The sequence below is a fragment of the Channa argus genome, chromosome 5, assembly GCF_033026475.1.
Source record: "Channa argus isolate prfri chromosome 5, Channa argus male v1.0, whole genome shotgun sequence".
Classification (NCBI taxonomy): Eukaryota; Metazoa; Chordata; class Actinopteri; order Anabantiformes; family Channidae; genus Channa; species Channa argus.
The window spans coordinates 28,858,459-28,883,672 of record NC_090201.1 but is presented as its reverse complement, the minus strand read 5'-3'; the positions used below and the strand labels follow the sequence as shown (position 1 = coordinate 28,883,672).

Sequence of the window (25,214 nt, the reverse complement as noted above, 5' to 3'; positions counted from 1 at the left end):
AGTCACTACCAGAGCTCTGTGAACTGAGGTGCTTCATCACACTCGGTAGATGTCGCTGCACCACATTCAGCATAAAACACAGACTCTGTCTTTCTGCTCCTTCCTCGTTGCACTTTTCTAATCATTCTAAAGAAGCCTCCCTCCTTGGAAACATAAAAATACAAAGACGCCAGGAACAAACCCAGGCTACAGTCACATTACAGCAGAAATGGCCCAAGTAACACAGATCTGAACTTTTGTGTGAACAAACCAAATCAGATTTCTGCTTTATCACGTCCGTATGTAGTCGTAGATCCGATTCAAATCTTTTTAAACTGCTCCCACCCACAGCTTAAAATGAGGGATGGACAATAAAAAAAGTACATGGGACAATAAGGAAAAGTGCAATAAGAAACACATTATATTAATTCGTCATGACGGTAAATTAAAGTGGGCAAAGCCACAAAGCCCCCTGATGACAGTGTGAGCATTCAAATAGCAAAGGTGTGTGAGAAATGTGATCTTTCTTTTGGCCCCATTCATCTTCTGGTGAGGATTCACAAAGAAATTACTTGTAAAATTGGAAAGAAATGAAAAGGTTGTAGTTAGATTCGGATCAGATTTTGAGCCCTTTGGAATCATTACTGAGCAGTGTTCAGAGATGTTTAGATAAATCTGCACAAGCATCACAGTTTATTTCCTCAACAATATTCATACCAGAGAAAAACCATCAACAGAAAAAGATCAGATCTGACAGAAAAATCGGAATTGTGCATTAAGGCCTGTGATGTGAACGTAGCCTGAGTATTTCTGTTATCGTCCCAGAATGATCAGACTGTAACTGGTTCTCTCCCATTTCTGAATTGAATGCAAATAGAAAAAATCAGTTTGCAAGGTTAAGTACAAGTAAAGAACTTTTGTATTTAAGTTAAATCTCCACTTTTGAGAAAGAGATAAGACTGTTAAAGTGTTTTTACACTAACATTATATGCTGATGACTAACTATTCTATATCTGCAAAGCAGCCAAACCAGTAAGATGCTTGTTTTTCTAACAGAGAAACCTTTAAGCTGACAAAGATCTGATCTAATGATGATGAGGTTGTTTTCACTGTTTTTGGTGAAAAAAGGGAGAAAAATGTCCTTCTGAAAATAAAGAACATTCAGTGATCCACAGAGATCCTTGTTTTTTTTTTTTTTTTTTTTTTTGTGTTATGGCCTTTCTACCTACAGTTTATTTCAAGTTTAATATTTTTAAACATTTTTTAAATTTAAATTCTGACTTAAGAATTAAAGTAGTTCATGTGTACAAGCTGTTAGAACAAACTCGGGAGGTGGATTCTGGATTAGAGGAGCTGCTCCTCATCCTCTTTTTTTTTTAAAACTGAGCAGGAGAATTGTGTTGTAGGTCCAAAAAGAAGTATTCAAAGTTCAGTATCCCTCATAAGACTATATTTCACTTAGCTAGAGACCTTCTAGGAAAGTCAGTTGAGAAAGACAAAAAAATCTACCACTTGTGTCCTTAGCCAATCAGGTCCTCAAGTCTTTTCAGACTTGTTCTTGCTGTTGTTGTTTTAAGCTTCCTAAAAAGATGAAGTCAGTAACCTTTCTGCTTTGCCAGGGTCTTAAAACCAGCACGAGTGTCACACACTTGCATTAAATCTACCCCCCAGATGGTTCGCAATATGCACCCTTCGAGTAACCAGTTACCGTCTTTCAGCATTGACTTTCCATTGTCCTTGGTTAGCGTTCTTGACCATTAGTCAAAAGTAGCTAGCTAACAACATGTCAACCACACACTGAACTTTGCTGTCTTAAAGAAAGTTGCCTGTCATACCCACTCCTGAACAGGGTATTTGTAGTAGTGCTGCGTCATGGTGTTCTGTTGCACTCCTTTGTTTTTAAATTGAAAAATCGTGTACACCAGCACCAGGATGCACAGCGACAGGATGCAAGGGATCACCACGGCAATGGCGTTGACTGTCGTCGGGACGTCGTTGATGGTCACCATGATGTCCACGTCGTCGAGGGGCAGTTGCCGGTCTCCACGGTTACCGTTTCCACCAGAGCGCTCCATGTCAGACTGGTCGCAGCCCATCCAGTCATGCAAGATGGATTTTGGATATCCAGGTTCTACCGTCAGCTTCTGGTTGTCAAACTTCCAGTATTCCTTCCCCTTGTAGAAGTAGGTGTAGTCTGAGGAGAGAAGAATGAAGAGGAAGATGTGGGTCATGGAGGGGGAACAACAGGAGTAAAGACAGTAAAGCAAAAAGGGAAAATTACAGTGGGGAGGATGAGATACATGTCAAATTATTAGACTGAGGTAACAAAAACACACCAACTCCAGACTCAAATCGAAGTGAAGTTGCTTGTTCGTGGTGGCCTACTGAATGTCATGTGTTTACCATTTATTGTAGCTGGTCTTCGTGATATTTCTGCATTTTTGATGTTATGTCTGCAAACATCTAGTGTGATGTCCGACTGTTTTAACTGTAGCTTTTGTGCTAATTCTGGCATATTTACATTGATGCTCACTGCTGATATGTTGATTAATGTGCATCGTCCTAAAATTTACTTCAGGAACTGCAGGAAGAAAGTTTTTAGGAATGGATCAATTTGACTGAAGCATTTTAAAATCTATGATGCTGTTGATAACACAAGTCGCGTCCAGATTTATTCCACCTGTGACTCAGAAATAAAGGTTTCTGCAGAAATGTAAAATTCAGGCTTCAATCAATTTCCAACCCTAATTTCTGATCATTTACCTTTTTACTCATTAATCATTCATTTACTTTTTTCTGCTCACAAATTGACGCCTTGTGAGCAGAGATAGAAAAGCAAATGTTGGGTGTCATAACCTCACTTCACATTTGCTCTGTAGAGTGCAAACTCACAACACTCAAAATATGGCAAAGAAAACTCAACCGTGGTTCCAGTTTTAGGAAACATACAGGTACATGCACAATATGCACATATCCAACAGTGTCCTCAGCACTGAAGTATCTCTGTAGGACAGAATCTTATTAGAGACAAAAACATTTTGACTGTGACGCCGCAGTTTGAGCAGCTACAGTACTGTCCCATCAGTACATGTTTTTACTGAAGGGGGATATTATGTAAATGGCTGTAAGACACTGGTTGGGAGACAAACGGGACGTATGTAAGACAGTTATTCATCTCTGCCTCTGGTGTTTTTCAGTCCCTCTAAGGACACAAGGTCATGAGGGCTCAAGTCGACAAACAGAGGTGATGATAGGTAATTTCCTGCTATGTGAGTCTCCTGCATGGTTGCTGCTGTACCACAAACATCAGGCGAAGGCAACTGAGATATTTAGAATGTCTGCAACACTGACTGTCTGCCAGTGTCTCACAGGGGCGGAGCAGAAAAAAACAGTCATCCAGAAAGCGACGCCTCACCACATGCAGCACATGTCACAATTTATGAAATCAGTTGATTCTTAATCTTATTGTCTACTTGTTATTTACACAATCGATTATAAGTTGTGATTTTATTCCTGCATCTGCTCACTAAAGTGTATCTGAACATTAAGTGTAGTAGCAGATAAGTGGCCATGACAACAGCTGGGAATTGACCCTGTGTGCCACTACACACACTGGCCTGAGATAGAAGTGTGAGTGTGGAGCAGGTTGCACACCCCCAACCCCCCATACCCCCCTTCATATAATCGTGCATGATGTGAACACAACCAAGTGGATTTAGAACCACAGCTCCCAGTGAGTCCAGTACAAACACTGGTTAAGCTTTACTGTATGAGCAGACAACAGAAGACAGCAGGAGGATTCAGTTTATTTAGCAGGATAATTGATGGATGAGCATCAGACAAGATGTTTGTAAAAGACATGTGTCACTCCTGATGGAGAATTGTCCTCTGAATCTGGTGGCATTGTTTTCAGTCGCAGCAGGACGCAGAGGAAAAGACGTAAGAAGTCACTGCCCACCACCTGCTCAGAGGCGACAGTGGAGCAGATCCAGCAGCTGGTAGAGACCAAAGCTGAGCTAAAAGGAACTAACAGGTTTAACATGTCAGTCGTCAGGGTTACAACGTGTTTCCATTACATTAGAGTCATTTAGAAAAGTGTGTGTTAGTGCACTGTGCCACAGGAAGAGGCTGAACGCACTGTCTACGTACAAAGACCAGGCTACATCAAGTGAAAGCTACTGCAGCTGTTACATCACTGTGGCTGAACTTGGAGCAGGGGGATAAATTATTAACTGGAAGGAAAATAAAGCTGAACTCTGTGAAAGCAGATGGATAAAAAGATCTCGGCAGCTGCAATGTCCTTTTTTGACTTTACTGTGTTTTATGTAATTGGCTGTTCAATAAAGCCTTAAATCACAAATTTCAATCGATATGAATAGTATTACTCGTATTAGCAGTTTGGGACAGATCCCAACATCCAGACTAAAAACTATATCAGGAAAAGAGTGATTTCTGCGAAGCACTCACATCCCTCCCTGTTGATGAAGGCCCCCTGCGGTGACTCCGGTATTCCCTTCCACACAGTGATGGGTTTGGGGTACCCTGGGTCTGCTGTGCGTTTGTCCTCGTTGAAGCGCCAGTACTGGTCTCCCTTGAAGAAGTATGTTTTCCCGACCGGCTCCCAGCGCAGCGCCGTGTCGATGCCGTCTCTGGGGAGGTTGCTGCCCAGCTCCACCAGGCTGTGAGGGTACCCCGGCTCGGCCGTGACCTCCTTAAACACCCAGTACTTATCGCCTGGAACAAATGAGGAGAAACTGTAGTAAAACTTCGCCGTGTTAAATATCCAGTTGTTCAGAAGAATAAAATACAGAGACTAAATCACAGACAGTGAATCTTAATTTGATCTTTTTCACACACTAGAAACCTTCAACAGGCAGCTACACTCCAGCTTTACAATTCAAAGAGAACAGTTTTTGCAACTGTGAAGAATTATACATAGTTATGAACTTTAACATGTGCTTAATACAAAAAAACAAATGTCTCCACTGTAAGCAGCAATATTTATACATGAATATTTGCATACTAAACTGCAGAGGAATCAGACTACAACCATGTGCGGGATCGAGCAAGCAGGCAAAAGGAAACAGGTGACTTTTAACAAAAAAGGGTTTTTATGTAGCCCAAAATATGAGGCCCACAAAATATTGTCACCATTTATTTGGCTCATAAAAGGGGTCAGCAAAACCAAACTGGACTCAACAAAAGTATCACTAGAGAAACAAAGTAACAAAATATAACTGATCCCCAGACTGAAGACACAGGGGAACATATATAATGTCTGATCACACCATTAAACACACACCTGTCTAACTGAAAGACAAAACCTGACAATTAACTCATAAAGAACAAAATATAACAATAAATCTACTGAATGCAAATAATTAGACTTTATCCAAACCAACTATATTAAATAACATACATAACATAACTAAGTAACACAAAACCCTAAAACAGAAATTACAGGCTCCTCGTTTGGTCCAATTGACAACTTCCTCTATTTAAACGTTCTGTTTCCTGGGTTGTGTCTTTTTGCTCGGCTGAACATGGAAAAATGTATATTACATGTCAATATGTTGTTGCATGTAATGTAATGTAAATGTCTTGTCTAATCTTGTCTAATCCCAATGAACACTTTAGTGATTTTTTTGTTCTTTAAATACTCTGGACATGTCTCCTGTACTTTCTAGAAATAAGTATCACTTGTCATTGCAAATTTGCTAAAACTGCAAAGCTGATGGTGGCTTTTGCACAGTACTTTATAACAAGCTATTATTGAAAGTGGAACAATTTAAGAGACCCACAGTAACTTTGTGGTTTATACTTGAAGTTAAATGAAAAAATAAAACTTAAAAAAAAAAAAAAAAAGTCAGTTATAACATCAAAGTTACATCCACAGTCAGAGCATGAAAACCTTTAATTTACACAGGTCTCTTGGCCGTCGTGTACAACAGCTCCTGGGTTAATGATCTTTTTAGGATCACGTGGGCACCACTTTATACAGCACCCACGCTGCAGAAACAGAAGGTTTTAAACGAAGGCCCGTGAAGTGGAAAAGCTACTGAAAGTGCAGTTTTGCTGAGCCTTAGTCACACTGTGTGAGCTTATTGAGCCGTGTCATTGTCTGTCTGTGTGTGTGTGAGCTAGAAAGTCGGCAGCCGAGAGCTCCGAGAGAGGGAAGCTATTAATATCTGCTCCTGGCTGGCTGTGATAGCAGGACACTCAGAGGCTGATGGTGTGTGTGTGTGTGTGTGTGTGTGTGTGTGTGTGTGTGTGAGAGAGAGTTACAGAAAAAAGTGAGAAAGAGTTAGAGAGGGAGGGAAACTGAGAAAGAGAGGAAGCGATGAGTGAGTTCCACAGTCTGCAGGCAGTGGATGAGTGAGGTTTCATATGTCCACACACTGAAATTGTCTTACTTCAGCCTGGGTGCTTCCCATCGTGCCTTTCTCTGTTTCACACTTTATTAAATATATTTCAGGAGCAAAGCGGGACGGAGTCTAATAACACTGGAGCAGATGGCGGACGGAGATTTGAACACCCGTCCGTGATTGTGTCAAGTTTTGCCACAGAAATTGTGAATGATATTTGCCGACTGGGTGAGAAATAATCCAAGTCAGCCAAACGGACAAAGTACATGACTACATTTAAGGGTTTTTGAGCTAAAATAAGGGGTTTATTAAAGGATAATAGGTCAGTTATTAAAAGGTTTGGATTTAAGTTATAAGCCACGAAAAGCAATAGAAATGTTTGGGTTGCCAAAAATATGGAAAATCCTCTTCCACTGTTTGACTAAGCACATCAGACACAAACGATAATTCACACTACACATTTGAATTGGGCTTTCTGCTGGACCATAACCTCCAACTTCCCTGCTCACATGCACAGAGGAGCCTCACTGAATAGCTGCTCTGAGCTGTTGCAATGTGATGTTACAACATGAGCAGTGTAGAAGTAAAACAGGAAAAGCATCGGATCATTCAGCCTAAACAGATTTAACCAATCAAGTGTCACGTCATGATAATCTACTACCCAACCCCCCAAGCCCACCAGCACCAGCACTGTATGACCGGGTTATAATTATTGATACTTATTATTGGATTACTGCAGTTCATGAAGATAATGAGAATCACTTCACAGACGTCTGTGTAGATGTAAACTTCACACCAGGCATCAACAAGGTCTTGTGATTACATTGTCATTGTGTCTTATTAATTAGAATTTTTTAAAAAGAGTAACCATAGCAACAAGTTCTCAAACTCAAAAACCACGTTTGCCTTGAAAAAGTTGTGAAGTCAAAGTATAAAGCAGCAGAAAAGGTAAATAGTCAACTATAAATACCTCTTATTGTACTGCAAGTAAACTCTCTACTACTGATTCGCATAACATCACAACCACAGGTTTGTCTCAATTATCTCTAATCATGGCAGCGAGATCAAATCACATGATTGGTTCAGCGTTAAACATCTTTTAAAGTGTTACATTATGGTAAAACAGCTGCAGACGTCTAAGGGTTAATTGGTTGTAACTGCTCTGTAAAACATTAGAAGACTAGATTAGAATCAGACACAAACCTTAAGCTCCAAAAGGACTATGTCCTAATGTCTCACGAGGAAGGGACACTAGTTATGACTACTGAAATTGATGCTGTTAAAATGAGAAGAAATTAATTGGTACCTCTGTATATATGTCTGCACCCATGAGGCTGAAGGGCCTAGTTCCAGGCAAAACTGTGACACACTGATGCTGATTAGCGGAAGAAAGCGAACATGTCAGCATTGTACCTTTGAAGAAGACAAATTTCCCATCAGATCTCTCGTAGGCGGCGTCGATACGAGGTGGCAGGCCTTTCCAGAACTGATCGATCTGCATGGGATAACCCTCCTGCACCTTGTTGTTCCTCAGGCGCCAAAACCACCGGTCCTAGGACACAAGTCAAAGGCTCAGCGTCACAGACCACATTTGAACCTACAGCTCCGGTGGCGTCGATAAACTAAAGTCACAAATAACTGGAAAGTGCTCCATTGATAAATGTTTATTAGTTGTATTGCTGAAGTGTCGGATTTCAGCTCAGTCACAGTGGAGGTGGGTTTGATTTTAGCTCCTACAGTTTGCTGCTAGTGGAAAACTTAATCAACCAGTTGCATCAGTAATTTGTTCTAAAAATGATTAAAAGTCAAATCAAACATGGTGTAAAGTTTAGGATGGTGTTAACCATTTATTATAAAGGTCAGGGAAGCAGCTTTAACAGAGGAGATGTTAACCAGATGTGCTGTCTTCAGTCTTATAAAAGTGAAATATACCGTTATAAATATGAGGCTGGGGACTGGAAATCTGCATAACCTCTGAGTCTATAACAGTGGGGAAATAATTATACTCAGATTTGGCTCCAGGCACAAAAATGGTGTTTGGAATAACAGTATTATTTGTACTTAACAGTCAAAAACGCTGGATTACAACTGTGTGCAAATGTAGTGGTTCAGACCAGTTTAGGCACAAAATAAACACAGTGAGGTTTGGTTTGTTACTTCAGGAGTTAAGTGTACGAATAATGAGAGAGACGGAGTGAAAAAACGAAGACGGACGAATAGAAGCGAAGCAGAGGAGACACAAGGACACAGAGAGACAGAAAACAACTGTAAGAAAAGTGACATGACAAAGTAAGAGGGGGAGAAAAGGAAGCAGAAAACAGATGTAAAGAGGACAGAGGGAGGATGAAGAGGAGGAGAAGACGTGAGCATCAATCTTAGCTCATTATCATTTGGCTTCAGTGAATCTAGGACACAGCCAAGCTCGGTCCCCACTGAATGCAGCACACACATTCGCTCAGCCAGCTTTGTGAAGACACTCTTTGGCACACTGCACACACACTGCACACACACCACACACACACTGCACACACACTGCACACACACCACACACACACCGCACACACACCACACAGACACCGCACACACACTGCACACACCACACACACACACCGTACACACACTGCACACACACCACACACACACTGCACACACCGCACACACACACACCGCACACACACCACACACACACCACACACACACCACACAGATACCGCACACACACTGCACACACCACACACACACACCGTACACACACTGCACACACCACACACACACACCGTAGACACACTGCACACACCACACACACACACCGTACACACACCGCACACACACTGCACACACACCGTACACACACCGCACTGACACCGCACACACACCACACAGACACTGCACACACACTGCACACCCCAACCCCTTAGTCGGACCTGAGCTTCATCCTAAAACTATTTCTAACCCTCAGACCATCATCTCTGCTCTGAGGACCATGCAGGGTGTCCTCAAAGGTACAGACATCCTCACAGTGGTCTCCACACAGGCACAGAAAGACGTGTGCACACACACACTGCACACACACACACACACAGGCCTCCAATGATCCAAGACTCTCTGTTGGTCCTTAATGCTTTCCTGTCTGAGCACAAAGAGAAAAGAATGAAATCACTGCCTCCCACCAGTGAGAGAAACCACGAGTGCTTCCACCGAGGAAACATCCCATAATGAGCAACTCCTTGTAAACAACCACTGGCTCCTGCTCGCTGCTCTTCTGTGCCCTCATATGCTCCTGTCCCACAGTTAGAGGGAAATGAAAATCAGCCTTTTCTGATCAGTGATGAGTCTTTGAAGCTTCTCTGTATGTAGAAAAGCTTTGGTGTTTCTCTCGGGGTCCAACGTACAATGTAAGACACGATTGCTGTTACACTGACACGGTGTCATTAATTCTTTTGATTTGTCATTTGATAAGGGGTCAGCTGATTGATTCCTTTTGGCTCACCTGTAGGTTATAGGTTGCTGCTGAAGAGCCAAAGCGAGTTAATGCACATTGAAGAAGGTAAATCCTTATCTTGATTCATTTCATCTGACACTATACAGAATGATTTTTCTAAGCAGTCATTTTACGCAACAGTGCAAAGAGCTGTGGCTCCTCTCTCAGTGTTACTGTCACTTTGAGCGGTGGAGTACATTTAGTATTTGCATTTTATTTACATTTACATTTAGCAGATGCTTTTATCCAGAGCGACTTACAAATGAAGTACAAGGCAGCAAAAATCGAAGTCAAGGAGAAAAACATCAAAGCAAAGTCCTATCAGAGAAGTGTTCACATATCATGAGATGCAAGAAAGAGCAGAAAGGAAGTTTTTTTTAATTAATAGATTTAACTGCATAGGAATAGCTCAGTTGACAAGGCAGTTGTCCACGAACCACAGGGTCTGTGGTTCGATCCCCAAACTCAGCAATATTTTGAAGTGTCTCTGGGCAAGACACTGAGCCCCTAACAGCCCATTCCCATCCCAAGCTGTGCAGTGCTGGTCCAAGCCCAGCAGAAATATAAGAGTGTTGCATCAGGAAGAGCATCCGGCATAAAAACTGTACCAAATAAACATGCGGACAATGATCCACTGTGGCGACACTGAACTCACGGGATAAGCAGAAAAGCCAAAAAAAATAAAAAAAATAAACAGATTTAAGTGCATAGGAAGGTGCAGAAGACTTCTGTTTATGTTACTTTAAACTGTACATTTTACTCTTCAGCTACTTTTTGCAGATTCTTATATAATAAAGTTCTAAATGCTGATGTATTATTGTGGATGAAGCAGCTCCACCTTTACCTGCTGAGCAGTACTGACGTTTACTCATGCAGTGCATTATGAGTCATGATCAAATAATAAAATGCATTACTCTGGATTCATGCATTCATGAATCAATGCATTACTCTGAAGTCATTCTGCACTATGACCATATTCAATTCCCAGCTGCACCGGACCAGGAGTCAAAGCCTTGCTCGTAGGGCATGTTCCCTACTTACAGGTGACTTTGGATACAAACTTTTGTTCAGGGATGTAATGTAACGCACTGTATTTATATTACAAGTATATTACAAGGCTGAAAACCCTTTGACAGCTGGGTGACATGACACAGGGCAGGATGCTACGAAGCAGGTAATGACCCAGTTTGAAGCAGCGTACCCACATATATACAGTCTCTACACTGCAGTCATATCTCATTCAGCCCCACTGCAGCTGTAGCAGCTGCTCGCTCACCGCTGTCTGACAACGTTCTCTTCTAATGAGCCACTTAGTTTATGTTCCTGCAGACATAATCAGTAAACGCCGACATTTCAGGTGACCTCTCATAAAGTAGTACTCTGTGGCATTTTAATTGTGATTTATTCTGTGTATTTTTCTCGCACAAAATGTCCTGGTAGTATTGTCTACAGCAAGTCTGACCATTTGTGACTTTCAACAGGACTTGTTATTATAAACACAATGGAGACAAAAGCTTGACCCCCTTTAAAGTTAGTTTGATGGCAGAACTGACTTTGACTCTGATTTTATTTTTTAAAGTGGACTGAGGTCAAGATCGAAGTTTGTTCCACAACCACTTGACTTGTGACTTGTGTTTGGGGTCCTGTTGGAACTATAACTTCAGGTTACGCTGAAGAATCCTCCTCCTCCATTAATCCAATTCCAGCATAATAGTCTCAAAGCGTGATGCTCCACTAGCTGCTTAGCAGCAGCTACAGTAGACGTTGTTAGAGTTGAATGTCTCACCTTTACTCCTCCAAACATACGTCCAGTCACTGTGGCTAAATAACTCCATCTTTGTCTTATGTGACCATAAAACGTCCCCCCAGTAGCCATTTTCTTTTTCTGTGTGGTCAACTATGCTTTAAGGTGTTGATTTTGGAGCAGGGGCTTCTTCTTCGGTCGTTAGAAGGCCACCGGGTTGAATCTGGGTTGGTTGGCTGTAGCCTTTCTGTGTGAAGTTTGCGTGTTCTCCCCATGTTTGCCTGGGTCCTTCCCACAGTCCGAAACATGCATGTTAGTTTATTTGGTATTAATAGTTAGTGTCTGCGTGTCTCTGTGTTTGTCCTGAACCAGACTGGTGACCTGTCCAGGGTGCACTCAGCAGCTCAGGCTGTCCCTTGTGCTGTATATTTGGGACAGGAGAAGTGACAGCATTCTGCCGAACCTTTTTGAGCCTTTTGGTATTAGTGAAATCTTTGCCTCAATCTAAAACTGTGTTTTTAACTCAAAAACAGAATGAGTCTATTTTTATACAGGGTTTTTGGAAATGCACTGACAAGTGACGTGTAGGAATCAGAACCTGTCAAATCCTATCGGTGTGACATGTGCATCCACATATAGGTTAAGTCCAGAGGCATCTCAAATATTTGATTTCCTTGACTAGTCGTGCAGCAGAGCACAATGAGACATTTTATTTGCTCCAGCTCCCTTAACCTCAATTATACAAACTATAAAACAAGCAATAAAATTCGAGTTCCCTTTTTTCCTTTCATTCAGGTGGTAATTATTCAGAAGGGGGACACTGAAATACATGCAGGCAGTGAGTGAGACAGAGAATGAGAAGACGGGTAAGACGACAGGCAGGTGGACAAAGAGTCAAAATGACAAACAGGCAGAGAGGACAATGAGAAACTAGACCGTCTGTCAGATAGACAGACAGGTGTGGAGAGCTGAGCTGAGAGAGAGGAGAACGACAGGCAGGAAGTCGAGCAGACTGAGAGCGAGACGGGTCTGTGACCTTTTCTAACATTCAGTCTAAAGATCAGAGACATCAAAATGGATTTTTCTTCCTCTTCTACACAGGTTCTCGGTGTGTGAGCCACACACACACATGCTTACAGGTTTGGCCAAAATGATCTTCAGCTGGATCCTGTCCCAGCTGTCAACAATTGACCTAACATGAGTGGACTGTGGGGGTGGGGGGGAATCCTCTGGTCAGTCCCTGGCTTGGTGGAATTAAACCAGGGACCTTCTAGCTGTGAGGGATCAGGGCTAACCACTCCCCCACCGTGCAGGTCAGTATACATCCAATAAAAAAAATAATTGAATTCTCTATTCAGACAATGTGTCCAATCAGGTCTTTTTTGCACCTTAATGAGACTTGTTTTGGATCATTATGCCGTTGGAGGAGCCATATGCTGCAGAAAACCTCCATAATCTATTGATTTCGTTTTTGCCCTTCACACATTTACTGTAAGATGCAGCGCAGCAAGCACAGAACCTACAGTAACTGAGCAGTGGAGGTGCTGGACACTTGTGATCTGTTTTGACATTGTCCTCACTTGTTCTTCCACCGTGCAAACTTTACTTCTGTGCAACCATGGCCACGGTCAAGTCCAGTGAGGATGGGGAGGGTCCCGTGGACGTTGAGCAGCTTAACAAAACTATAGCAAGTGTGGCCACAGGAACATCAAGCTGCTCTGCAAAAATTTACGCGTCATCTCCTCGGACAACTGCTTTTTCTTGGGACCAGTTTAGATCTTTGTTGGGTTCAGAACAGGCAGGACTGCAGGAAAAAGCAGCTCTTTATGTTTCTGCTTTTCAGGATGAACAGCGCTTTGTTGAGCTTAGTGTTGCACGTCTGCACATGTATAATATTTCAATCACAGAGCATTCATGTGACCATTCATGAGCACCTCATCATGTCAGCTCCTGCTGCGTGTGTTGACACACTGGCACTAATGGCGCCGCATTAGTCTGTTACTAACGACGCTGGAAGCATATGTCTGGTGTTAATGATCATAGAGCTGAATGGTGCCATATGCCACTGCGCTGATGCTTTCGTCTGAAGAGCCTCGTGGCACCACGAGAACACACATTTTTAGCACAGGCAGCCCCCGTGGGAATCGAACCTGTAACGTCGGCAGCGTTGGAGAGATCGTTGGATCTTTACCTTCTGAGCTATCCGCCGACCGTACCGCGCGCACAGCTGCTTATGTCATGCATCCTTCCCACTTAATGTGCAATTAAGCTTTATCTAAATCCCTCAGTGTCACCCTCTTCAACCCACGGCTGCATGACTCACCCTCTGAAGGAGCTAACACCCATTCATTACATCCAGCAGTTTCCTGTTCTCAGAACGAGGCCACGTATATCTGCATCATAATAACCCACTTTTCACCTTCAGCAGAAATATGCACCCTGGAATTATTTTGCAGTAACACATGAGACAGTTTTTAATGCATTTGTTTGTCAATGTCCTGCTGGTTGTCCGCTCTGAACCTGCCTCATCTGCTTCTGCATCACTGTTTTTCCTGCTTCCTGCCTTTCTGCAATTACATTACACACATTCAGTTGTCAGCTCTAGAAGTTATTGTGCTTGAGAGAAGATCCATTGTACCAGTACTCACTGTTGTCATTTCCATGAATAAGACACACACACAACCAGTTTGGGTTCAGTGTGTGTGGACTGGAAGTGTTGCGTTTTGACCGCTGACCCTGCGGACAGTGATGATATGCTCTGCCAGAGTTTTGTCCAGTCCCTGCTGCTGGTTACGTGCTGACACTAACCGAACCAGAGGCTCCATAAGTGTTTTATTGATGTAATTTAGTTTTTGTGCCTAACCCTAACGCTGGGCTCTGCTCTAGACCGAGCTTCTTTCCCTGTTTATGTGCACTGAAGAAACCTTGTTACTGGAAAAACTTGTATACATGCAGCAGCAGAGTAACTTGATTTCATATAGTTCATAATACTTTCTAACTATTTGTGTGTGTTCATGTTGCAGCAGAGTTACAGCACAGGGGGAGAGAAAGGGGGAAAAAAAGGGGGAAGCACATGCAGCTGATCCACAACAGGAACTGTCTGAATTTTAAAAATCCATGGGGGAAAATGACTTATGTAGATTTCTATGAGTCACTTTGTGCAAGTTTTCTGTCCGACTTTGGAAAACAAATCTGACGTTTTTAAAAATGAGGCGGCGTCGCCCTGCTAACGAACTTTCCTTTCTCCTTTCACTAAGCTGCGTGTTCCCGTCTGCAGCCTTTAGTTACGCACATGCTCAGTTGGAGAAAGATGATTAGAAACCTGGTTACACATTTACCTAAAAGAGAAAGGTTTCACTAATCTCTACCCCGATCTCAGAAAGAGACTGTAACCTGGCTATTTAAGTCATGTGAAAGCACTGACTGTATGGGACCTGCTCCTCAACCAGATCTGCAAATGATTCTCCTAAAAGTCGTTTTGTAAATGCAGCCGTGAGGTGAGAACCAGACAATTACAACTATAAAAGTATATTTTTCTAAGTTGATGTCTAAATTAAATGGTCTCTATTTATGTTTAGTGTGTGTGGGTCTGCAACGTGGATTAGCTTGTTTGTCTGTGCTGTAGGCCTCAAAAACACGATTACTATACCATCACACAGACACAGGGCTCCACTGGTGATGTGGTTCGTCAATTTAAAACAATTATTTCTCCAAATGTTCTGAATCCCCCGGAGTTTGTAGAGTGCTCTGAAGTAAGCAAAAGTCCACTGTGGATACACGAGAAATCCAGGGGAATTATGGGGATTAACAGCATTTTAAGCTAATTCAGGCTGAAGACTGACACTAAACATAAGCAGAGTCCATCTTGGTTTTAGTGTCAGTATGGAGACTGTTAAAACTATGATTCATTTAGCAAACAGCAGCCAAAAGGTTTACAGATAATATTTTTGATTATAGCACCTTATACAAAGGTGCCAACATGTTGTCTTGTGCATACAGATTTATAAAAACTTATAATAAAATCAACAGCATATAGTAACAACACAGCTGCAAGAGGCACTGACAGCCTGGAGTGAAAGAAACATATTAAAGTTATGTCTTTATTTTCTTTAACTGGTGAAGATGGGACGAGTGAAATGTCCCCTTTAGAAGTGATTCAGTGGTACAGTGACTTTCTGTGTCTGCTCACCTTGAAGACAAACATCTCCCGTCTGAAGAAGGCCACAGTGTTGAAGTTGCCGTCACAGATGTTGGGTTTGCCGTTCCCAGGCAGCGCGGGCCGGTCACCCGGAGGCCGCGCCGGGCGGGAGTGCTTTCGCTCGGAGGTGGGGTGCGTCCGCCGAGAGGGTAAGGTGGGTAGCGGCCTGGTGGGTTCCAGCATGGCTGTGGGGATGCCTGGTGGAAAAACGGAAAAAACTTCATGAGTGTGTTGCTGGGACAACTGGACCACAAAGATCCACAACAACATGAGTCACTGAGTTACTGACTTTGCTCGTGAATTCTTATCATGTAACATCTCTGAGACACATCACACAGATCACACAAAAAACAAGAGAAGGACTGAAGAGGTTCAGTCAATTTGAAGAAACTGAAAATAAAATTGTCTACTTGTACCTGCGTCCATTTTTCTCCTTTTTAGGTTAAACTAAGAATATTTACAATCAGATGAAATACAATTAAAAATGTATTCAACCCATATTACAAATTAAATAAAAAAATTAAATAGAGACCATGTTCAACGCTACGAGACGCTGAAAAAATTATCCCCAGATTTAACCCACACTGAATGAAAGTGCAGTGGAAAAATACTGTTGACTTCATCATGTTAGCCACTGATTCAAAATGTCACCTGTGTATCATGACCTTTAATGTTCAGCTCGTTTTTATTCTAAGAGGAAAAAAAAAAAACTGACCAACAAAGAAAATCTGACATCAATGGAAACATTCTTGGCTAACACGTTTTTTGTGACCCAGCACACATGCTACTTTGTGTTAAGTTTCTTTTGTGTCACAAACAAACGTTACACCACATTACAGAAGCTGTCATGATTAATCCAGGGCAGACAGAAGGCCTGTCAGGAGAAGTGTCTGCTGCTGACAGGCCTTCACTGCTCCTTGTTCGCTTCTGACAAATAAAAAAACTGAAATGTGAGGCATCTTGTCTTGTCTCCCATGGAACAAAGTGTCCCTGATGTAAACGCACAAGAAAAGACTAAAATATGTGGGTTTTTAACGTGTTCTGTTAGCGGAGAGAAACGGGTCTGAGCTGTACTTTGTTTTTCAGCTTGTGCACATCCTGTACATTGAGCAATTTTTACTCTAACCTGAAAACAAGTCTCCAATCTGCAGCTTTTGCTGATAAATCATCTTCATTATGTGCATTCAGGGACTCTCATTTTGTTTTGTGAGTGCACTTACACAGCAGCAGGATTCATCCACCAAACGATGACACAAATACTATGTCACTGAATCCTGTGAGAAATTAATGAAATGATAATTGTTCAATTGTTCAAGTTTGAGAAGTGAATTTTTGAAAAAATTCCCAAAACAAAAAAACAACTGTCACCAAGAATTTGTTTTCTTGAATATTTCCAGAAAGATTTGACTGAAAGTTGGGAGACTTTTTTACGTTGAAATTATGCACAGTGTCACTAATCTGGGGTTTGTTATTACTTAAGTTAAAGTTAAATTATTAGGTAACGTCACAGCACTGTCGCTTCTGATCCACATGCACCCTGTGCTGTTTTCAGTCGCCACAATAATGTAACTGGAATTAAACCAGGAACGTTTTGGACAGTTTTTGTAGCATTCAATCAAGAAAATGCAGAAATTGAAAGTGTGCTCTTCTTAGACACGCAGCAGTAAAACGAAGTCCCTGCTCACCGTAGATCTTCTGTATGCCCTGCAGGTCGTCCAGAGGCAGTTTGAAGTTGTGTGTGTCCATGTACTGGTAGAAAGGGGCCATGATGGCACTGGGATCGTTGGAGTGCTCCAAACCCAACGCGTGACCCAGCTCATGGACCGCCACCAGAAACAAATCATTACCTGGCATGACGGAAGGAGATACATTAGCAGAAATCAGCTTATAAAACAGAAGACAGGACCTGCTTGTTTGTTACCGACATGACTTTTTTTACTGGTTTTCGTCCAGTTAAAGGAAATAAACACTTAACTAAAACGTTCCGTCTCTTGTCTGAATGTGAACGCCGCATCCCCAGTGTAAACACAACATAACAACCAAAGACACAGCGTCAAACGCACTGGAAGAACAAGCTAAAGTTAGTCTGTGATGCTGTTGACTCATTAGTGGTTTAACATGAATCTCACATCAAAAGGAGAATTTGTGTGACTGGAGGCGACTGTCAGCTTGTGCATCCGAAGATCCCATTTTTAAAGTCCAGCCCAAGCTGCTTCTTCAAACACTGCTGCTTGACGGGGATTACTTCAGAGTACTGCAAACTGTTTAGTGCCACATCCAGTAACATTCATAAGTTCATACACAGACAGATTTTAAATTTGTAATGTGTGAATGTATAATTAATGTGCTGCTGCTTCAGGAGATTAAAACACGCCTGTGAACAAGAGCACATGTTGAATTTGTAAGATGAAAATACACACACACACTCCAAAGTCTGATGTATCATTATTTAAATCTCTGTACTTTGTGAATCCACACGCAGTGAACTACATGCACACAGTATTAACTCAAATATGACAACATGTGGATGTGTTTTATACGTTTGCAGAAATCTGGCAATATAAAAAGCTCAGTGGGTCCGTTAGTTTGTGCCTGTGTTTGACTTGAGTATTAAAATGTCATGTTTTAAGGTCACAGTTAAAGGACACTAAATGAACCCAAAGTGATAAAAGTGACCAAAAGAAAAGACACATGTCTGAAAAGAGACAAAAAAATGAAAAAACAGACGTCACGACTAAAAATAAAAATAATTAAAAATGAATATAAAATGATAAAGAGATTAAAATTATGAGGTTCATTTTGTGTCTCTTCCAGTCTGGAGGCCTCATAATCTATCTTTGATGAGGACTGAAGCATTTCATTAGATTTTGCAGGAACACATTTAATGTCAAAGTGTAACTGCAGCATCATTTCACGTTTCACGTTTAGACACTGGCAGCACTTGGCTAATTTACTTTCCTCTCTGAACATTTTACACCTAAAAATATGTTGCAGTGCAGTGGATGTGCACTTCTTAAGGTGTTTTGTGTGAAGCTCAACCTACTGACCAATCAGAGAAAAGCAAGAATTTCTGCTTAAACTAGTGAGTTTAGCTAGTTAACTTCTTGTTTCTTGTAATTTGATAACTACGACTGCACGAAGAGCATGGTGCAGCGTAACCAGTGAACTAAAGCCGTTTCAAAGCAGTGAGAGGGACGAGACCGCAGCTTTGATAAAACGCGTGGGAATCTGAAACCGAGTGAAGGATCAAATGTTGTGTTAGAAACTGAAGTCACGATGCAAAGTGCAACGGTGCAGAAATGTTGAGCTTCATTCACTTGAAAACATTTTAATGCTTGTGTGTAACAGAGGAATCTGGTTGGTCCAACAGAAATGTTCTTTTTAGTAGGCAGGACGAGTCCAGGGCAGGAATGTCAAGGTTAAGGAAAATAAATTAAAATGTGACACGTTCGGAGCACGTGTGTCCCAGGAGTTTTATCCAGCGAGGGGACATTCGACAGAGAGGAGGGGCTGAATGTTAAATGCAGAATTTTCCACCAATCACAACTGCCACTGCTACTTTTCATCCTGCTGCTCCTGTTACGACTAATCAAAGGAATATAAAGACAGAAAACACAAGGCTGTGTTTTCCCAAATGTCACGAGTCCCTGTGGGGTTTGTTCAAATCATCCTCTCTGTAATCTTAAGAGCTGAAATGCTGTCAGACGTTTAATGACTTGTTATGGTCTGAACCCAGAACTCAAATTAATACATTTCGTCGGATCAGTAATTGGTTTGACTCTTTCTGAACCTAATTACAGAACATAATTATCTTTCTTACTCAGGCTGGTCTGTTTGAAGAGTATAGCCTCGGTGGCCAGCAGCTGACTTATAGATTAATGCAACTGTTCGGTTTCTCTTTCACAGGTGAACAGATATAAAGTTCTTCTTCCTTTTGCCTCTTTCTTCTCTCTTCTTTGTACAAAAGTAAAGAAAAAAAGTTAATAAAGCCTTTATCATTATTCAACAAATGAATTTACTTCTAAGGTGTTTTTCCTCTAGCGTGTGATGATTCCATCACTCTGTGGTGGGGGGGCAACATCTGTACCAAACTTAATAATGTTTGGTAAATTAGAAAAGGGCAGTGCAGCATCTTGTCTGCACATCGCTTTGTGTGTGTGTGTGTGTGTTGTCAATATTCCTGCAGATAAAGGATGAAAATATGCAGACATGTTTCCAGTCTGCATTAAGTAGATGATTAGAGGATTAGAGCTGCTGCTTTTAAGCCTCACAGTTTTTATCTTATGAAGTGGTTGAAGTGAAGTGGTTGTGTCGCGGTTCCCTCTGAGAAATGAGCCAATCACCACAGAATGTCAAAGGCCTTGAACTGACGACAGCAAAATAAATGAAGACAAATAATCTTTGGACGAACCTGCTTACAAATATTATAGGTTATGAATGTTTTGGATAATATGTACGTTTTTTCCTACTTTTTAATCATATGAGTGTGATTACATATATAAACCATGTTATTTTATCCGGATATTTGTAACATGGTCTTAACCTACTTCAGTAGATTACGAGCTGTGTACTTAAATCATCAGGTAAAATTTTGACACTTTTCCCAGCAGCTGCCAATAATAAACATCCTATTAAAACATTCAATCTGTGAGCAACTTGTCGATCAAGTGTCTCAGATGATTGTTTGTGTGGGAAGATGTTCCACCCTAACACATTAATGATTTATGCATATACATGACATTTTAAACAGGAACAGGAAAATAGATATTTAAAATATAGTGTAAGATCAAGTTTTTGGAGATATTGCAGATATTAAAAGGCTCAGATCTGTCAGCCTTTATATATGTCCTCTCCCTGTGCCTTTCCTTCTTCCATGTCTCAGGAAAGATAAGGAGGATTTTACAGCACAGGACGTCCACTCGATGTACAGCGGGTTGAGGGAATCCCTTTATGAATCAGCGCCTTCCCTCGTGTCTCGTCTATAGTCTGCTCCGGCTCCCTGCAGCCACGATAACGGCTCCTTCTATCATGTGCCGCCCTGTGATAAAGACGATGTTTGATATGGATGTGATGAAACCCGTCTCTCAAGTAATCCCAGTTTGACATGTCCACAGAGTGAAACTCATTCAACTCCGGCAGTTCTCCCTGCTGTTCGTCTCTGTCAGAGACAAGTTCGCATGCCAGAGATCATTTTGTACAAAGCAGCATTGGAAATTACCCTTCCTGGCTCACCTGCCAAGTTCTCTGCTTTCGCTGGAGCCAAAATCATTATTGTGGCACAGTCTTCACAGAAATGTCAACCACTTTTTCAACCTATTCCTAGACTCATGTCTAGAAGCATGTCCTGTGTGGAATATTCTTTCAATTAGGGGACAAGACGAGATTTATTCAACACCTGCTCAGTCACATTTACAGTGAAAACAAGTCTGTAGACATTTTTACCACAAGACCAGGATGAAGAGTTTCCACTGTGTACAAATTGTTAAACCAGGCAGCGACGGTTTCAAAGCGAGGAGCTAAAATGTCAGACGTTTAAACTGTTATTTAAAATGGATCCACCAAGGACACTGTATGGCATTTTGTTAGCTTGGCTGGAAATTTCAGACTTAATGTTATTTACAGATAAATAACTGACAGATTCTGCCTTTGCCCTTGCAGAGGCTTGTATTTCACCTGCTTGCTGTTGTAGTTTGTGCATCTTCGGATTTTTCACAAAGGACGAGGTTCAGAGATTTAATGGAGGTTTGTTACAGTACAAGCAGTGATTAAAATGAAGCGCACCTCGGCAACAAAGTCAGCTCCCAACCTGAAGCGGTGATAAAACAAATGTCCCTTTTCTTAATCTACCCGTTTCTAAACTTTATACTGCTGGGTGAGCAGGACAGCATTCAAACACAAACCAGGACAAAAAGTCTGTATAAAATTTGGTTTGTTAGTAGAAATATTCTCATAAACTTCCTCTGACTGATGAGCTGCTGTTCATTCTTCATATAACAAAGTAGGTTTTACAGCTTCATATTAAGGAAGATTTGATAACAACAAACACCTGCAGGAAATTGAAGAGCTTGGTTGTCAGGCTTAGTTTTTAAGGTGGACCCAAGAGCAACAAGGCCAGAGGAGTTCGGAGGGAAAAAAATAGCTTTATTTTGGAGATTGTAACACAAGACAAGGAAAAAGAACCAACATAAAATCGCAAGGAAACAAGGAATAAACTCAGACTGAAGCACTAGGACTTTGACGAGGGACGAGTAGACAAAACTAGAGGGCGGAATGGGAGACAAACATTGATGAAACAGGTGGTAACCAAAAACTAGGGACAATGAAAGTATCAATCATAAACCGCAAACAGAAACCTTAGCATAAACCAGGGGAGTAGCTACAGAGAATCTCAATAGGAGAACTGAAGCCAACAAACCAAGGAGGGAAGAGGGATCTAAATGGCAACTGAAACACTGGAAAGGCTAAACATTCACGTAACTAAACCAATCCACACTAGAAAACAAATTACACCCGCAATCAAAACTCACACAGAAAGAAAACCAAAATCAAAGGAACAGAAAACAGAGTCCACAAAAAAAACACGAGGTGAACTAAAAGGCGGCAGGAGGGATACTGCAAACGAAGAGCCAAGGGGAGAGCTGGGCTTAAAAGGGCAGGGGAACAGAAAACAATGGAGAGTGGTAATCACTGGTAAGATGGAGAAATTAAACTGGGCACAGGAAGTGGAGAAAAAGGGGAACAAAATAAAAGTCCAGGGCAGGAAGTGAATGTAGGGTCAGATCGTGACATTGGTAGAGTGTAGCAGAGCAAGAAGAGGGGGGCTGGGAGGAGCAGTGTGGATCTATTTTCTAGATAGTGTGAGCTTAAGTTGCATATTGTAGCTTTACTCCTGATTGAATTTTGATTTCTTATAATTTTGTCCTTATTTTTTATATTTATTAATACAGACTGTTGGGGAGCTATAAGCTTGGTGATTATAACTGTAGGATAAAGTAGGAAAATAAAAGAAGTGAAATATCACATGAACATAAATATTCAGACCCTTTGTAACGACACATGAAATTTAGCTCAGGTTTCTCCCATTTCTCTTGATCGTTGCTGAGGTGTTTCTACACCTTGACTGGAGTCCACCTGTAGGAAATTAAATTAATTGGACATGGAAAGGCATTGGACTTTATGGACTTGTATCAGAACTAAATCCATGATTTCAAAGGAACTGCTGCAGAGCTACAGGGCTGAGTAATCATTTCTGCTGCTCTGCAGGTTCCCAAGAGCATAGTGGCCTCTGTAATTCTAAAATGGAAGAAGTTTGGCACAACAAGACCCTGGTCTGATGAAAAGAAGATTGAACTGTTTGTCTCCATTTCCAAACTTTATGTCTGGAGGAAACCAGGCACCGGTCATCACCTTCCCAATACCATCCCTACGGTGAAGCATGGTGGTGGCAGCATCATGCTGTGGGGGTGTTTTTCAGCAACTGGGAGACCCTGCTGGGAGACTAGTCAGGGTTGAGGGAAAGCGGAATGGAAATTAAAGTACAGAGAAAACATGAAATGAAAATGTGCTCCACAGCGTTTAGGGCCTGAAGGTTCACGTTCCAACATGAATACACAGCCAAGACAACACAGGAGTGGATTAGGGACCTTTCTGTGAATGTCCTAGAGTGGCCATACAGGGATCACCGCCTGTTTCAAATAACTCAATGTCAGCAGGAGACACAAACAGTGCTGCAGGTTTATCCAAGCTGAATGACACCCCTGGTGTTACTGGCCTAGAAATCTGTTTTTCAGACAGGAGAGGAGACAAATCCACGTCATGTTAACAGGTTAATAACAGAACGTAGCCTAAGCAGCGGCAAAAGAAACATGTTTCAAGTCGGGCTGAAAATGAGGTGCGGTTGTCCTTGTGTCGTCCTTGTGAAGCCGATATTAGACTTAGTTTTTTGTCGTGTCTGAGAACTTTGCTGTCTCACTATCTTGTCTCTAATCTTTCAATTACTCTGCGTTTGTGGAGGGATTTTCGAGATAAAGGGACGTTCATGAGGATTTGTACAAGGGCACTTGGGTGACCACACACACACACACACACACTGAGTACATCCTGCAGTTTACCAACGGAGAAATTAATATGAATATGTAAGAAAGTTTGGACATGTGCACAAGGCAGAGAACTGCAGAATGTTTCCTGGGACAGTTCGTGCTGGAATAAGACTCGCACACTTGCTGTAATGTGCTATGGCAAATTTGGAGCTTGTCTGTCAAAGCTAATTCTCTTTTCTGCTAATCTCTCGCAGCAGATTCCTCCCCTCCTCCCTCTCTCTCTATCAACACGTTAGTTATTGAAGCAGAGGGAATCTGGCATAAGTCATTTGTCAAACTGAGATAGAAGAAGGGGAAAAAACCTACAGATGGACGTGTTTTTCCCTCCATTTTTCATCCGATGTCAAAAGAGTGTGGTGCTCAAAGATAGCATGGTGACAACTAAGGACACGCTCTCACTGGAAGCATTTCACATATAAATACTGCACATTAAAATGAAAAACAAAAACCCTGATTATTTAATCAGTTTCATTTAATATGTTTATGTGGGCTCTAATATTGAAACATTAGAAAACAGATTCTGGCATCAATGTCACTGTTAAATAATTTAAGGTGCCATTTTAAAGCCCTAATGTTGTTACAACCAAAACTAGCAGCCTGTAAAAGATGCAAAGTGACTGCAGCAAGATGCATAACAAAGTCTTCTGCAGTCCTGTTGTTTCTTGGACTGTTCAGTAATCTTTCCATGTGCTAATGCACCAACAATGAAGCGTAAGTTTCAGGACAAGCAGGATTAATAGTAAAAGCCCCTGTTCTGCACAGCCTTTTACAGTGGCAACTTTCATGAGCTGGTTCTTGAACAGACAGTGGCAAAGCTGCATGATCCACTGTTCTGTTGAGGGTGAATGGAATTGATCCCAGCTGATTCTGGACAGGAGGTGAGGTTCAGTACAGCACACGCTGGCTGCACCACAGGCCGCACATAGAGTCAATCAACCCTTAAAGCTCTTGCTCACATGGGCAAATCAGAGTCACCAGCTAATCCAACTGCGTGTCTTTGCACTGCGAGTGGAAGCCCAGGGTGAACATGCAAACTCCACTTACAAAGATCCAGCTACTTAACAGTGCTGTGATAATTCAGCTTTTTATCATTGGTAACAGATGCTCATCCAAAAACCTCTATGTAGGAAAATACCTCCACATCTATTAGAAAAAAGAAAACAGGAAACATGGGTGCTAGGATCTTCCACGACCACTGGTTTAAGGGCAACTTCTCCAGTTCTTTCTTTCTGTGGCTTTGATTTAGGGTGTAAATGTACATGAATGCTTTTAAACTTCCTTCTGTATTCACTATATTCAATCAATTCTCTGCTTCTAGCTAAAAAAAAACCTCTTTTTTCATTATTAT

General features: G+C 41.6%; 1 protein-coding gene across 2 annotated transcripts in view; it reads right to left on the bottom strand.

Annotated features, from left to right (window-relative positions):
* Positions 1 to 1,160: 1,160 nt before the first annotated feature.
* The window catches only part of mmp24 (matrix metallopeptidase 24), a 57,204-nt gene continuing 33,150 nt past the window's right edge, over positions 1,161 to 25,214 (bottom strand). Inside the window, exons 6-10 of one of the 2 annotated variants that reach the window (XM_067504258.1) lie at positions 17,453 to 17,614; positions 15,759 to 15,964; positions 7,758 to 7,896; positions 4,447 to 4,713; positions 1,161 to 2,173 (exon numbers count right to left, since the gene is read on the bottom strand). In XM_067504258.1, the coding sequence (XP_067360359.1) occupies positions 1,809 to 2,173; positions 4,447 to 4,713; positions 7,758 to 7,896; positions 15,759 to 15,964; positions 17,453 to 17,614 (1,139 nt within the window). In that variant the 3' untranslated portion in view covers positions 1,161 to 1,808. Of the gene's footprint in view, positions 2,174 to 4,446; positions 4,734 to 7,757; positions 7,897 to 15,758; positions 15,965 to 17,452; positions 17,615 to 25,214 lie in introns of both variants that reach the window. The other variant, XM_067504259.1, reaches the window with a different exon arrangement.